Consider the following 15,542-nt stretch of genomic DNA (forward strand, 5'->3'; position numbering starts at 1 on the left):
ATTTGTATGTTTTGGTCTGCTGTCCCCTATATGGACTGTTCTTTTGTTACAGTCATGCAAACCAGTGAGGTGATTGAATGATTGATTGATTTGTGTGTTCTGGTCTGCTGTCCCGTATGTGGACTGTTCTTTTGTTACAGTGATGCAGCCTAGTATGGTGATTGAATGACTGATTGATTTGTGTGTTTTGGTCTGCTGTCCCCTATGTGGACTGTTCTTTTGTTACAGTGATGCAAACTAGTGTGGTGATTGAATGATTGATTGATTTGTGTGTTTTTTTCTGCTGTCCCCTATGTGGACTGTTCTTTTGTTACAGTCATGCAAACTAGTATGGTGAATGAATGATTGATTGATTTGTGTGTTTTGGTCTGCTGTCGCCTATGTGGACTGTTCTTTTGTTACAGTGATGCAAACTAGTGTGGTGATTGAATGATTGATTGATTTGTGTGTTTTGGTCTGCTGTCGCCTATGTGGACTGTTCTTTTGTTACAGTGATGCAAACTAGTGTGGTGATTGAATGATTGATTGATTTGTGTGTTTTGGTCTGCTGTCCCCTATATGGACTGTTCTTTTGTTACAGTGATGTAATCTAGTGAGATGATTGAATGATTGATTGATGACCGGCCCGGATGGTTTAGCTGGTAGAGCGTCTGGGTTGGGTGGTACATCCAGGGTTAAACCTGGGTCGGGTCACACCTAAGACCTTCAAAGAGGAAGTTGTAACTTCCCAGCTTGGTGTTCAGCGTTGAGGAGATAATGCAAACTTTGCTTTCAGTAAACCGTCTTATTGAAGCAGCACTGGATAAAAGAGCGGTGGAAATCCGTCTTGCAACAAGGAGGCACATTACATGCACTCTAATGACTTCTTCGTCGTCATATGACTGAAAAATTGTTAATGACGACTTTAAACCCTAAGCATTCCCTCGATTGATTGATTGATTGATTGATTTTTATTGCTTTATATGTCCTGGTCTGCAGTCCCCTGCGTAAACTGTTCTTAGTGTGGCAGTGATGCAAACTAGTGTAATAATTTATGGATCGATTGATTGATTAATGCAGTTAGAATACTTTTTGTAATTTATAATGTTAAACCCCATGGCCTAAGTTTCGACACCAAGAACTCAGTGCCGAAGGTGACGTCATAATCATTTAAAAACAAGTGGCATCCTTGACAATAGAGTTTGGGAATAATTCATTTTACAAGCGCTGCGACAACATACGGTTAGAAGAAACTCCAAGCCATTCTGAAGTGAGATCATATTTCACAATTAAGAAATAAGAAAAAATTCGTTTATTAAGGTTATATTATACTCAAAGGTGTGAACAGTTTCGGATGTGGCAGTGTTAGACGCACGGTTTAGAATGTTGATAGCACTTCAGGTAACTGATGTCGCTCTTTGTCGATAACATTCTCCACCAAATATCCAGTGCGCCACTTTGTAAAAATAATTATGACTTTCCCTAGGCAATGAATTTGGTGTCGAAATCAAGCTTAAGTGGATTAACATTATGAAGTAGAAAAATTGACTTGCTTTGCATTTTCCTTCCTTAAATCCAGCTTATCAATGTATTGCGCTTGAGGTGTTATACGTGTTACAAATAAAAGTCAATTTTGAATACGTCTAATTTTATAGAGAACTGATCATGGACGGCAGTTTAAAAGAAACCGACTATAATACAGCAATTACTTCAATATATCATTGGCTTGTTGTTGAAATCATGACCACCATCTTAATGTTAGACACAAAAAATGTTTGTGTGAAATGACGTATTACATAAAAAATGGCCCTATAAGGCCAGTTGTATGGGAAGAGGAAACCAAAATGAAATCAGTTACTATTTATTTATTTATTTGTTTGATGCCATACTTAAGAATTGTTCACTTATATGCAGGCGGTCAGTTTTAGGGGTGGGAGAAACTGGATCGTTCAGGATTGTCATTTGATTGATTGATTTATTTATTTGACTGGTGTTTTACGCCGTACTCAAGAATATTTCACTTATACGACGTCGCCAGCATTATGGTGTGAGGAAACCGAGCAGAGCCCTGAGGAAACCCTCGACCATCCGCAGGTTGCTGGCAGACGATTGTCATTTGATATGTTACTGAACAGGCATGCGGACCGAATTGATGGAAGACAAATTGTATTCACCGAATAGTAAGGGTAAACTGCCTCCCTAACAAATGAACAATATTTTACTCTGTCTTTCGTTTGAAAACAGTGCTGTAAATCTTTTGCGCAGACCAATAAGGTACACATAGAACACTTACTGGAGAAATACAAGTACTTGCTATTGGTTTATAATATAAACATACCATCAGATTATTTATTTAACTATTTATTTGATTGCGGCCAGCAATATGATGGGAGGAAATCCGGCAAAGTCCGGAGAAAACCCGCGACCATCAGCAGGTTGGTGCAAGGCCTTTCCACGTCCTTGGCATCCTAACCACTCGGCTACTAATGTATTGGTGTTAATACGTCAGTAGTTTGTATTTTCGCAAGTCCCTGTAACTTTACAGACAGCTTATACCTGGAGTAAGCTGGGAAAACGTAGTAAACTTCTTGAGGTAAAAGCCAGTCTGATTTAGTCAATTCCAATTTGTATGGCCTACAGATAATAGATGCTTAAAGTACAAATGGCCCTGTTTCTGCATTAGATGTATTGTTTCAAAGGTACGCGAGGGGCTGCAAAAACAGGGGAGAGCTGTTTACCCACAGAAAAGTGCGCTGTTAAGCCCAAACTGCCAGCAAATTTTCTGTAAAAATGCTCCATTTGGCAGTACAGAGATATAGTGTCGTCGACTATACTTGTTGCCAGTCGTACAAGTGGCTGTAAAACACCAATCAAATAAATACATAAATATGTTTAGTTGTGCCCAAGGTTTCATAAACAAAGAGAAGGGAGGAGATGGGGGATGGGTTTCTACACAGTCCCTGCCCATTACCGCGATGTATAGACAGAGTGATGTGTAGAGGAAATCAGAGCGTTCTAAGTAAACTACTTAACTATGGCATGCATAACTGACGCACTTTTTCGCGTCCACAGCTAACCGTGCCTAAGTGCACGCCATGCTTGTTGGAGGCAAGTGATCTCATACGACCTTCACGTAACAGGCCACAGACCCCCATTAGTTTTCCATAAGCGACAATGTTAACGTTTAGCGCTGTAGCTCAGTTCCAAACATTCCGAGGCCAATAAGCTTTGGTGCATACCTGGCCCTGTGCATGCCTAGCAACGCCAAGGGGACGTCACTCGCAGCCTCATCACCACCTGTCTCCTTGTGTCCTCTCGCCCAGAATTTCAAACTTTCACCATTAAAACTCATACCTGCCCAAAGCTTAGACAATTTCCATCATTTTGATACCAAGCATGCACTTGTACACCAAAAACGGCAGGCTGGCAGCAAAAAAAAACTTTACACCCTAAAATACACAGAACTACAATCGTCCCTACTGAAAAACGGAAGTTGTAATGGGGGTCTGTGTCCTATCACACCAGCCAACTTTTTTCAAAATCAATAATTTTTGCACCACATAATGCTTACTACCTCTAAACCTCACACATAAAGTTACAGCTTGATACATGCAAAAACTTTTGAGTAGGAGGAATTTAACTTGGGGTACCCCTATCTTGGAAATGTGTCTGTTTGTCCGTCCTCAAGCACGAAGTTCAAAGCTCTGTAGTGCACATACCGTTCAAAATATCTTAACCAGGTCAAATGTTTTGGAAAGCTGGTATGTATATCTGCAAGAAAAATGAAAAAATTCCAATGACAAAGTATTTTACATTTTCCATTGACAAACATTTAGGAAATTATGGATTTTCAAGTAGATTTTCTTGTTTACAGCAGTGTTAAGAAAATACTTAAAAGCCAAAAGTGTCAAAATATATATCAAAAGACAGGTAATTTATCTGACAATTCACTTACAAAATATAGGACATACCTTTTAGCAACTTTGTGCAAAATTTGACTTAAAGTGATACAGGTGGGTAGCAAAGCGGAGTTTCAAAATTCCAGAAAAGTACATTTTGATCCCCATCAAAGTAAACCTATGCATCCAAATTGATATAGAAATGCTCATAGGCAGAGTTTCCATGGATAGGGCTAAAGAAAAGACATGTAACTTGTCAGAGGAATGAATATACACATGCAATGAAAACTACATGCCTACAGTGGTTTATTTTTAAGTTTAAAGAGGAAAATTTACCTTGTCCACTTCAAGTCTACGCCCAAAACAGCAGACAGTGTTCCAGCAGAGATGCCTGTTTTTAATGTTTTGTGACCTGCAGGATGATTTGAAGCACATTTACCTAGAGTGTGGTGGCACACATGGGAGGAACCTGACTTGGTTTGTAAATTAAATGCACACTGGCCCTCTCTACTACTCTAGCCAAGTAAATTAATCTGCTGATGTGTTTTTATCCACCTGTGTGAGGCTGGGCCCTTATATGTGATGCAAGGCCTTATTGACCATCCTTAATCACACCACCCTATCTATCAGCCACATACTCCAATTTCACTCGCAGCACTCAAATTTTGCATTATTTATCAAATGTCAGCCCCAAAAGAGACATTTTAAAAACCAGGAACAATGAAACATTGTCTGTGTTTGTTCCAGTCTGTTTATACTCCTGTACTACCCTTGACCACAGAGCGTTTTATTTTTTTATCCACAAAATGGATATGTGGGGAAAATATAGAATTAAAAAGCTTTAAAACTGCTCAATTAAGTTCCATGTCAATGCAAACCACATCGCAGATGTACCCACCAAATATTATCAGGCTGCTGCGAAATCTGAGCACACAGTGACATATTACATGTTTTGGCACAAGTGGACAGATCAGGCCACAGACCCCCATTAGTTTTCCATAAGCGACAATGTTAACGTTTAGCGCTGTAGCTCAGTCCCAAACATTCCGAGGCCAATAAGCTTTGGTGCATACCTGGCCCAGCCTGAGAGAAAGAAGCTGTAAAAATCTTGACATAGGTTGACCGTCAAAATCTGGACCTTTACATGCCGGCAGCTGGGAGGGGTGCCTAGCAACGCCAAGGGGACGTCACTCGCAGCCTAAAAATACATACGCCTAAAATACACAGAACTACAATCGTCCCTACTGAAAAACGGAAGTTGTAATGGGGGTCTGTGTCCAACAGTGCAGTCAACGACGTAGGCCTATTTCCACCGCGCTGAAACAGGGGAGACAAATGCATGTGTCTTGAAAACTTCCTGTCTGAGGTAGGGCTTGAGTGCGGATATGCCACATGCGTTTAGTGCTAATAACTTCGTATAAAGTAAAGCTATTAATATAGGATTATCCTGTAGTTTTGACTCACCTATTGTGATATACTGCAAATGAACACAGTGTAAATCGGCGAATCAAATCCTATATATTTGATACCATTGTTTGGAAGCAGTTAATTCTCGGCTCGTTGTAATTCGCTGTGGTGATGTGTTTTGACTACAGTCACACCTGATTAAGTATGGCACAAAAAGGGTCAACAAAAAACTAATTACCACACCTGAGCGTCTTGCATTTATCCAGGTGTTTTGCGGAACGACACGTAACAAAGCCTATTTCCAAAGGCAGCGCGATTGGAAAACAAACGCCTCGTGCTAAACTGTTAGCCGGTTTCTGTTATTTGCAATTCTGTAGTTGGCGCCTGTATGATTAGCACGACTCCATATACAGTTAGGACTTCGACGGTCAACCAACCATTGCGGAACTGAGCTTAGGATATAAGGCTATACCATTTAGGAAAGACGACAGTGCGCATGGAGGAATTTTGCCCAGGCAACACGCGAACAGGTAGGGAACATTTCTGGAAAGCACCTGTTAAACTTTTGATGACCAGAGGCACAATCTTTAGCCTACATTCATCCCGTTTTTTGGCAGAGTACATCTATGACTCGTTGAAATCATCAACGAGTCCATCGTAGCATTCGTCAATTTATGTATTTGGTTAGCATTCTGTTTTGTGGTTAAAATAGCTCACCCAAACAATTTAGGTGTAGGTTTTAGTTAAACCGAGATGAACTGGGGACACGTGATGATTATATCAGCTCCTTAAGGTGAAACCGTGACCTGTTTGATGTCTGCTATAGTTTGGAGCATAACAGATAAATTTTGAATCACTGTTTTGTGTATTTTGTTAACGTCTTGCTCTGTGCATACAGTATTTTCACCTATATGATGGTGGTATGGATTATTACTGCAGTAATGTGTGAAAATGTACTGATTTAGGAGTAAAACTCCTTGGTGGAAACTGAATCCTAAGTCATTCTAGTTTGTACTGCCTGGACAAAGAGGATAGTTCACGTGACCATGGCCTTAATGTTTTCTGCACGTGGTGTATTGTTTATGGGTAGGTCCGTGTATGAGCATTAGGTCTGCTTGGTGTTTGGCAGACTACTGGTTTGAGTACAGCGTGTACAGCTCAGCGACAGATAATGCTTTTCACAAGTACCAGTATGAGTATAGTGTGTGCAGGTTAAGGGTGGATATTCTTCCATTTAATGTGCTTCTCGTGTACCAGGGTGAGTATAGCGTTATAGAACTGGTATTGTTCTACAGGTAATGTTTTTCACGGCTACCGGTAATGTTTTACGCCGTACTCAAGAATATTTCACTTATACGACGGCGGCCAGCACTATGGTGTGTGGAAAAATGTTTTTCACGGGTACCGGTGTGAGTAGAGTGTGTGCAGGTTAAGGATAGGTATTGTTCTACAGGTAATGTTTTTCACGGGTACAGGTGTGAGTACAACGTGTGCAGGTTAAGGATAGGTATTGTTCTACAGGTAATGTTTTTCACGGGTACAGGTGTGAGTACAACGTGTGCAGGTTAAGGATAGGTATTGTTCTAGTGGTAATGTTTTTCATGGGTACCGGTATGAGTACAGTGTGAGCAGGTTAAGGATAGGTATTGTTCTACAGGTAATGTTTTTCACGGGTACCGGTATGAGTACAGTGTGTGCAAGTTAAGGATAGGTATTCTTCTACAAGTAATGTTTTTCACGGGTACCGGTGTGAGTAGAGTGTGTGCAGGTTAAGAATAGGTATTGTTCTACAGGTAATGTTTTTCACGGGTACCGGTATGAGTACAGTGTGTGCAGGTTAAGGATAGGTATTGTTCTACAGGTAATGTTTTTCACGGGTACAGGTATGAGTACAGTGTGAGCAGGTTAAGGATAGGTATTGTTTTACTGGTAATGTTTTTCACGGGTACCGGTATGAGTACAGTGTGTGCAGGTTAAGGATAGGTATTGTTCTACAGGTAATGTTTTTCACGGGTACCGGTATGAGTACAGTGTGAGCAGGTTAAGGATAGGTATTGTTTTACAGGTAATGTTTTTCACGGGTACCGGTATGAGTACAGTGTGTGCAAGTTAAGGATAGGTATTCTTCTACAAGTAATGTTTTTCACGGGTACCGGTGTGAGTAGAGTGTGTGCAGGTTAAGAATAGGTATTGTTCTACAGGTAATGTTTTTCACGGGTACCGGTATGAGTACAGTGTGCGCAGGTTAAGGATAGGTATTGTTCTACAGGTAATGTTTTTCACGGGTACAGGTATGAGTACAGTGTGAGCAGGTTAAGGATAGGTATTGTTTTACTGGTAATGTTTTTCACGGGTACCGGTGTGAGTATAGTGTGCGCAGGTTAAGGATAGGTATTCTTTTAGAGGTAATGCTTTTCCCAAGTACCGGTATGAGTACAGTGTGTGCAGGTTAAGGACAGATATTGTTCTACAGGTGATGTTTTTCATGGGTACCGGTATGAGTACAGTGTGTGCAGGTTAAGGATAGGTATTGTTCTACAGGTAATGTTTTTCATGGGTATTCCTCTACAGGGAATGTGTTTTACGGGTATCGGTGTGACTATAGTGTATGAAGGCTAAGGATAGGTATTGTTCTACAAGTAATGTTTCCACGGGTACCTGTATGAATGTAGTGTGTGCAGGTTAAGGATAGGTATTGTTCTACAGCTAATGTTTTTTACGTGTACCGGCATGAGTAGAGTGTGTGCAGGTTAAGGATAGGTATTGTTCTGCAGGTAATGTTTTTCACGGGTAACGGTATGAACATAGTGTGTGCAGGTTAAGGATAGGTATGTTTTTAGTATGTTCAGGTTTAGGATAGAAGTATTCTTCTACAGGTGATGTTTTTACGAATACCGGTATGAGTACAGTGTGTAGATGTGAATATAACATTGATGAGGTAGTCAGAATTTTAATTTACGGGCCTGAAGAAAAGTTCTATATTCATATTTCAAACTTTGGCTTAAGTCAAAACTGGCTTTGTTAACACATCCCCTGTAGACTATCGTGCGCTCTGAGTTATTGAAGTTTAAAACTTGTCTCCCTTCCTTCATGGCTGTTCAGGCTCATAGTACGAATTGAAATCTTTTTATTATATACGGACAGAAAGAGGCAAAAATAGCAGGATGAAATTCTGCTCCTGTGATGTACGCAAGTTTGGATTATATATGCACCTTATATTCACCCCAAAGTTCCAACCAACGGCACCCTAATTGCCTAAGCAAGATATATATAGGTAGGACAATTTAATGCTCGGAGCCCTCGCACTGGCCATGGCCTTCCCTCTATATCTCCGCGTTGGTCGTTTAACTGCACCTCGTTACGTAACTCACTTTTTATTACCCATTCGCCTTGATTTGGTCTGAAGTGCTTTTTAAAACGACCAGTGAGTTTAAGCCTGGCTTACGTGAGCACGGTTGTACTCTCTCTCTGGACGTCATGTGACGTTTCATCACCGACTAGAGGTTTAACTTAGCCTTGTGGAGGCGTTTTCGGAACACGTCGATAATCGTGGGTGTAGAATTTTGACGAAAATATATGTTTCACCGTTGATCGGTGAGGCATGGGTAGGTATAATGCACATGTCAACTGCCGTCCTCCATAAGGTTGTTACAATCAGATCATATCCGAATTTGTGTAAACTTTGAGACTTGATTTATAATCATGTGGCACGGGTCTGAATATGTCTGTATATTTACTGTAGCATATATGAGCAGAACCTATCTCGTCTCCATTTTGTGTTCATAAATCCCAGATAAGGCTTTCTTTCAGGTATATTTCAGGGTATGTCACTGGATGTCGTCATCAGAAAAAGTCATCGTGTATGTACGAATTAATTTTTTTAAATTGCTCGACAAGGTTTTGACCGGGATGTGTGTTTTGCTGGATTAGCTGTTCATGTACACAGCTTTTTCACTTTTTACCATTACATTTTTTGTATGCCGGACTTTAGGTAGGTCGTATTATGGTAGCTCCACAAACAAGTCTAGATTCGTGTCTAAGCAACAACAAATTCTTGCTTTATGCACTTTTAATTTTGGTGGATGCATAAATGCAGAGGTGCCGATGAGTAGAACCATTCCAACGTGGTTAACGTGGTAACCACATTGCTACTTTCCTATTTCTACAATATGTATAGGAATATATTTATTCGGGCGAATATTTATTTCTGCTGAACTATTGTTCCGTTTATGCATGTGTGCTGTATTGGTGACAAATTCTAGTAAACAATCATAAAACTGCACAAATGGTTCATCCTGGTTCGTCCACCGCCCCAGAAAATAATGGGGACATTCCCAGTATGTTCATTGACCACGTCATTTTCGAATCAGATTTCTGATAGAAAAAATGCTTTAAATAGAAGGGCTGTTTAAATATAGCTGAGAATGAAAGCTTTATTTCTTATTTTTTGGAATAATTCTCTTTATTTTCCGTAACCATACCCTCCGTTTTAGAATACCTTTTCTTGTATCTTTTAATTGTAAATACGCTGTTAAACAACTGGGCTTAAATAATACTGATTTTCGCGAGGAATGACATTTGAATCTAAAACATTTTAATGAAAGTTTTGGTACAGTGTTTTTTTTGTGTAAATCTCTATTTATAGATATTTATACATAGATCTCTATTTATCTTGTTTCAGTGCAACTTTTCGCAGTTGGGTAACGACATCCAAGCATCCGACAAGTGTTCCTCTGGCCGCCAGCCGCTGCCATTCTTTTATCCTTTTGAACTGTTCACTGGTGAATCAGGGATAAAGTAAAGATCACATCAATTACTGACGATGCACCTTACCAGCCAAATCTCTATTGGTCATGCAGTTTAAGAAAGATCTGTGTGTTAACAAAGCTTGGTTATCCGGAAGAGGTTTTGGCAAACACATAGGAGACTAGCAGTTTACATGATAAAATAAGCAAATAAATGAAATTATAAACAGAGCACGAAGACGAAGGGGTTGCACGAGAAAAAAGCAAAGATTTTTGACAGAGCAGCGAATAGTGCTAACAGTATTAACCGAGTAAATTGACAGTGCTGTGAGCACAATCAGCCCAGCTTAAAACGTGCACATCATTTATTGCCTATGGATGTCAAATAGAAATTCATAGACATTGAAACAATAGTAAACACATATTCTCTTTCTCGGTGAGAGAAATTAGCCATTTACTCTAAAGAAAGGTGCAATAAGTCTCACAGAATCATGTCGCTGTTGATGCTCAAGACAAAAGACCTGACTCACCAGGATCACATCCTCAATTTCGAGCTGATGCTGAATCCTACGAGGTCAGGACTGCTCCTAAACAAGCATCGGAGCCTGGAATCTAAACGAGACAAAGAGAAAGAGATATGTGAAGTTGAGAGACAATTCGCTATAAATCACTTTCACGTCGAAAAACGTATGATCGAACGAAGACGAAAGCTTCTCCTCGAACACGCAGCTAAAAGGACGTACTATCGTGACAGCCCTGTTAGCTCGAGGGTCAGGCCACAAGAGCCACTGGAAATTGAGCTCTCCGATGAGGACGACGATTCGGACGATTGGGATTCCTTCCCAATGTCACGTTCCGCTTCCACAAGACAGGGCAAGGTCAAGGGTAAGTCGGCTGGGCACGTGCGCAACAGAGTTGGAGTGTCGAAGTCGAGCAAAAGCACCAGGCCCACCACAGGAAGTTCATACAACAGACGACCATTTGGCTCTGTCGAGTTGGAGCCGCGGCCACGGACCACGGCCGGCGGACGACAAGGGAGACAACCGACGCCTAGTTCGACCTCTAATCAGAGAATAAGTGGAAAAGGGGCTGTAGAGACGCCCTTTGAAAAAGAACATATTCCTTTCGCCCGACGATCGAACGCCTTTATTTCTCAGTCCACGTCGTCAACGGTTAGTGGTCGCAAGGAAACGAACGCCTGGCAGTCTCCTTCAAAAGCAGAGACTTCCGGCAAAGGATCTGTGACATTTATGACTCAAACTGATGCTCAACATCACCAGGAAATGGGGCAAGCGCAACAGACAGAACAAGCAGAGGACATTTCCAAAAACCGTCCATTCATAACTGCTTTAAATACAGAAAAACAGAACACGGCAGAAATCAAAACTCGTGTGGGTCAGTTCTTAACAAAGGTTGAAGATTTCAATTCTCGTCCCCAGTCACATAATCGTGAAAATCGCGCAGAGAGTCCCTGGATGATACGAGCTGGAAAGAAGACGACATCAGCTACAGTAGCTAAGCGGTACAACCAACTATCTCTTGACGTTCAGAAACTACATTCCGCCTTTGACAAACTGTGTGTGGAGAGAAACCCTGATGAACTCCAGAAAATAGTGAAACTGGCGTCAAAACTGAAAGCCAACGTCAAATACGCCAGAAATGTGTCTTTTGTGCCGGTTATGGGGACGCTAAAAAGTGGTAAGCGATTTAAAGAAAACGCCCTATCCATCCATTAGATTTCTCATACCGTGGACTTCTTTTGTAATCTTTATAAACATGTTCTAGGAAAAAAGGGAATAAATTTCAGATTTTTTTCTTCTTGTTCCAGCAGATAGGACAGCCTCAGACTCCTTAAATGGTAGGCACCACCCTCTTGATCAAATCGCCAGGGTAGCTTAAGTCATTTTAATGATTTAAGAAGTGAAATAAAAGAACTCAACCCTTTTGTTTCTACAAATATTGGATACACATGTATTCCGTTATCATCTAAAGTATGCACAACGTGATTTCAGAGGATACTTGAAATGCGTGTGTCGCATGGTGTCGCAAGCATTCACCATGTCCAGAGGACAAACTTGCCTAGTGGTAAGTGCTGTGAGGAGTATGGGACAGTCTACGTGGAGTCTAGAACTACTTCATTGTTGAAGCTTGTTATTATATTATGTTTGCTATTTGGTTGTTAAGCATTTCCATACAAACTTGCGTCATTTTATTCTCCCAGTACGGTGCTTATTTACCCATGATTAGTAACTTGGTCGTTTGATTCTCTTGCTTAGAACGTACATCAGTCGATTCATTCCACTTGACATAAAACAGTCCCGAAGACGTTGCAAGAAAATAAAGACAAATTAATTGAGTCAAGCCAGGTGGCCAGCCTGAAACTGAGAATTTACTTGAATTCAGGGTTTCATATTTTAAGCCATTCTAAAATTCTTGGGCATAAACTGGATGACTCAAAACATGCACATGTGTCATGAGATCTGAGATAAATTCATGGTTAAGACCCAGTGACAATACATTTCATACTTAGGTGATAATTCCTTGTGTCGTTGTGAAATACATTACTGTTGTTCTATGTGTATCCAATTTTTTTCTTTGATGATATAAAATCATGATTTTTCTCCAGTGTCATTTGCGCGTTGTATAACACATTTAATAGTGACATTTTTCTGTTACTGCAAAATATGATAACTGTATGCCCAGTGTATCAGTTACATTTAACTAAAACAAGGATATATATGCATCAGAAATGCCGTTATACATATGCTATTGGTATGCTCGAAAGTCTCATGAAATTGCTCGTATTCGACATGAGTAGTAGATCTGTTTAATTTCGCCGCTTGCGGGTTATTCTTCTAGGAAGGTGAGGAGAGAGCGGAGGGTGCGCAAGGATGGGACGGAGAGTGCGTAAATGGGTCGTTCTGATTGATGGATTGATGTGATGACGCCATGATGTCATGATGACGTCATGGTGTTCTAGAACGTGTGTGATGGTCTGGAAGCGTCTGTGTTGTAGTATAATGTTGTGGGCGGGCCAGGTGCACCGGCCAGCCTGCTTGGAGTACAAGTCATACACCCGAGGTCGTGGAGTGCCCGGTGGAGTATGGGTGCACTCCACAGCACAGTTTACTCATAGCCTAGCTATGTCAGCGTAATTTATTCTGTCTGCATGACATCATTGCGCAAGCGCGACCGGAAGTAGCCAGACTCGTCACGCGCGCTTTGGACTTTATACGGTTCAGTCCCCATTTCACCATGCCATTAATACGCCATGATAAGCGATCCCGCAGGTGTGAACAGACTTCTGTACAGCACAGCCTGATGAGTAGAAGGCTAAGTTTTCAAAGCCAACACCTCTGAAGAAGCTGAAGACTGCTGACCACCCGTTACTACTCTATCACAACAATGACGTCACCAAAGGCTTCCGCATCCAGGTGCAAGAGAGTAAGGTCACCTTTCATCAAAACTTTTGGGCAGCCTTACCAAAAGGAGATCACCATACCGGTAGACGCCTGGTAGCTTTTCACCTCCAGCTTGGAGCAGGGAGTGAACGGTAAAGCCGTCCACGCCATGCCAGCCAACGCTCCACCTACGGTTGACGGAGAGAGACTCACTCGCCTTACTAAAGATGTGTTTGTCAGTTTTTCGGTGTGCGAACATGCCCAAACCAGTAACTGATGGTGGTATGTGAATATCAAGCCGTGGGCTCAGTACTTTTCAGGGGAAAATATTCTTCACGTTTTTGCGGTGTATCCGTCTGGGTCGATGCTTACATCCCATTGCTTGAGGCTCTGTCTAAAATAGGACAATGTATTCCCCAACCGACACCCCCAGAACACCGACACCAGTAGCACTACTCTTGCTTTCACTTTCTACTGCCGGAAGCACCAATAGCAGCACACCAACCACGCCACCGCCATTTTGATTGATATATTCTGATGGACTGGTGTGTTTCACGGGTGATTCTTGTCTTAGGCTAGCTTGTATATTAAGAGGCTTTGTCGACAAAACTCACATAAAACGCGTGGTATCAAGCAGGTGTGGTCATTACCTACCTAGACAGTGACAGGTGAAGACGTCCGTCATTATAAAGTCAACTACTTTAGGATGGGAAGATCAGGACTGACACAAATCTCGAAGAGTACAAGTACGGTGAACGTGCCATGTTGGAAGACGGTCACGTGAACGAGGGTCGGTTCACCGCCCTCCGTGTGTTCACGAAAGACGTATGTAACCGTGTGGAGGATCCTAATCCCATCCTCTAGTACTATGACACGTCCAATGTCCACACAACCCATCACCCACACCCCAGCATCCCACTCAGTGTGAGCCATCTCCCCCTGTCTCACCTTCCATGGTGGTCTCGTCCCTAGCCGTCTGTATTACCTGCGCTGTTCCCTGTTGGTGGACGGTACGGTGCAGTATAAAATAAGAGTGACTTCCTCGCCTATACAGCGTTCTCCAGTCCAGTTCAACCGTCATGATCCGTCGTCAACGACGGAGAAAAAACAAAAGTGAACCTTCTCAACTGTCTACGTTTTGTATTTACATGTATATAGATGTAACTTGTCTTCACCTACGTTTTGAGATCGTAAAGTAAAACAGGGTAAGATGGTGGTGGGGAAAAAATTCAAACAATCAAACACAGATATACATACACACATACATTCACAGCGATGTGCATATCTGCCCAAATACCCAGGCTTATTTCAGTAATGAACCAATACAAGCCCACACTCACGCTGAGACAGGCCAGCGTGTAGCAGACGATCACGGTTGAGGATGGGCGTGGCGTGCTTGCTGACAGCGCGCCATACCCAACCAGCCAATCAACGCGCAGGCCGCGTATGAGGGTTCCTTTACAATCCCTCCACGAGCACTCAACTTTGCGGACACCAACGTCGTGCTGAGCCTGGAAGAACGGTAAAATGCTGGTGAAAAAAATAAGAACATGCAAAACCTTCTTCTACACCCATATTAAATACCCAGCCAATCACAATGGTGTTATAGTGCGTTTCGAAAGGTTTATGTGTGTCATCATCACAGGGTTATGAAGGCAGCAGACCAGGTCGTGGAGTGCACTCCACGCCCTCGGGTGCATCTGGCCCGCGTACTACAACACAGACGCTTCCAACACATCACAAATGCTCTAGAACACCATGACGGCATACCGTGTCCTATGACGTCATCATGACGTGATCATGATGTCATCGCACGCACACGACCCTTTCCACCAATCACAGCGTCCCATTTACGAATCCTCCGTACCCTCCGCCCCCTCCTCCACCACCTGGCCTTAGACAAGGCATTTATAGATTTCCTCGTACCCAATCTTCGTGGGGCCATGGTGTGAATAAGGGGCTGGTGAAGTTTGTGTGGACGTTTGAGCAGATTGACGCTCGTTAAAGCCAAAGAAAACACTAAATGAAGTGTGTATCAGGTGAAAGGCCAGGAAAATACATATACTTTTAACGTTTTTCCAGCCGAGTAAAATGGTTTAAAAACATCAAAT

At 41.9% G+C, this 15,542-nt stretch overlaps 1 protein-coding gene across 1 annotated transcript; it reads left to right on the plus strand.

Moving 5' to 3' along the window:
• Positions 1–10,290: 10,290 nt before the first annotated feature.
• LOC135480742 (uncharacterized) lies at positions 10,291–12,655 on the plus strand. The gene has a single exon (XM_064760662.1). The coding sequence runs from the start codon at positions 10,522–10,524 to the stop codon at positions 11,764–11,766; it is 1,245 nt and encodes a 414-aa protein (XP_064616732.1). The 5' UTR covers positions 10,291–10,521; the 3' UTR covers positions 11,767–12,655.
• Positions 12,656–15,542: the final 2,887 nt, after the last annotated feature.

Source organism: Liolophura sinensis, chromosome 13, assembly GCF_032854445.1.
Source record: "Liolophura sinensis isolate JHLJ2023 chromosome 13, CUHK_Ljap_v2, whole genome shotgun sequence".
NCBI lineage: Eukaryota > Metazoa > Mollusca > Polyplacophora > Chitonida > Chitonidae > Liolophura > Liolophura sinensis.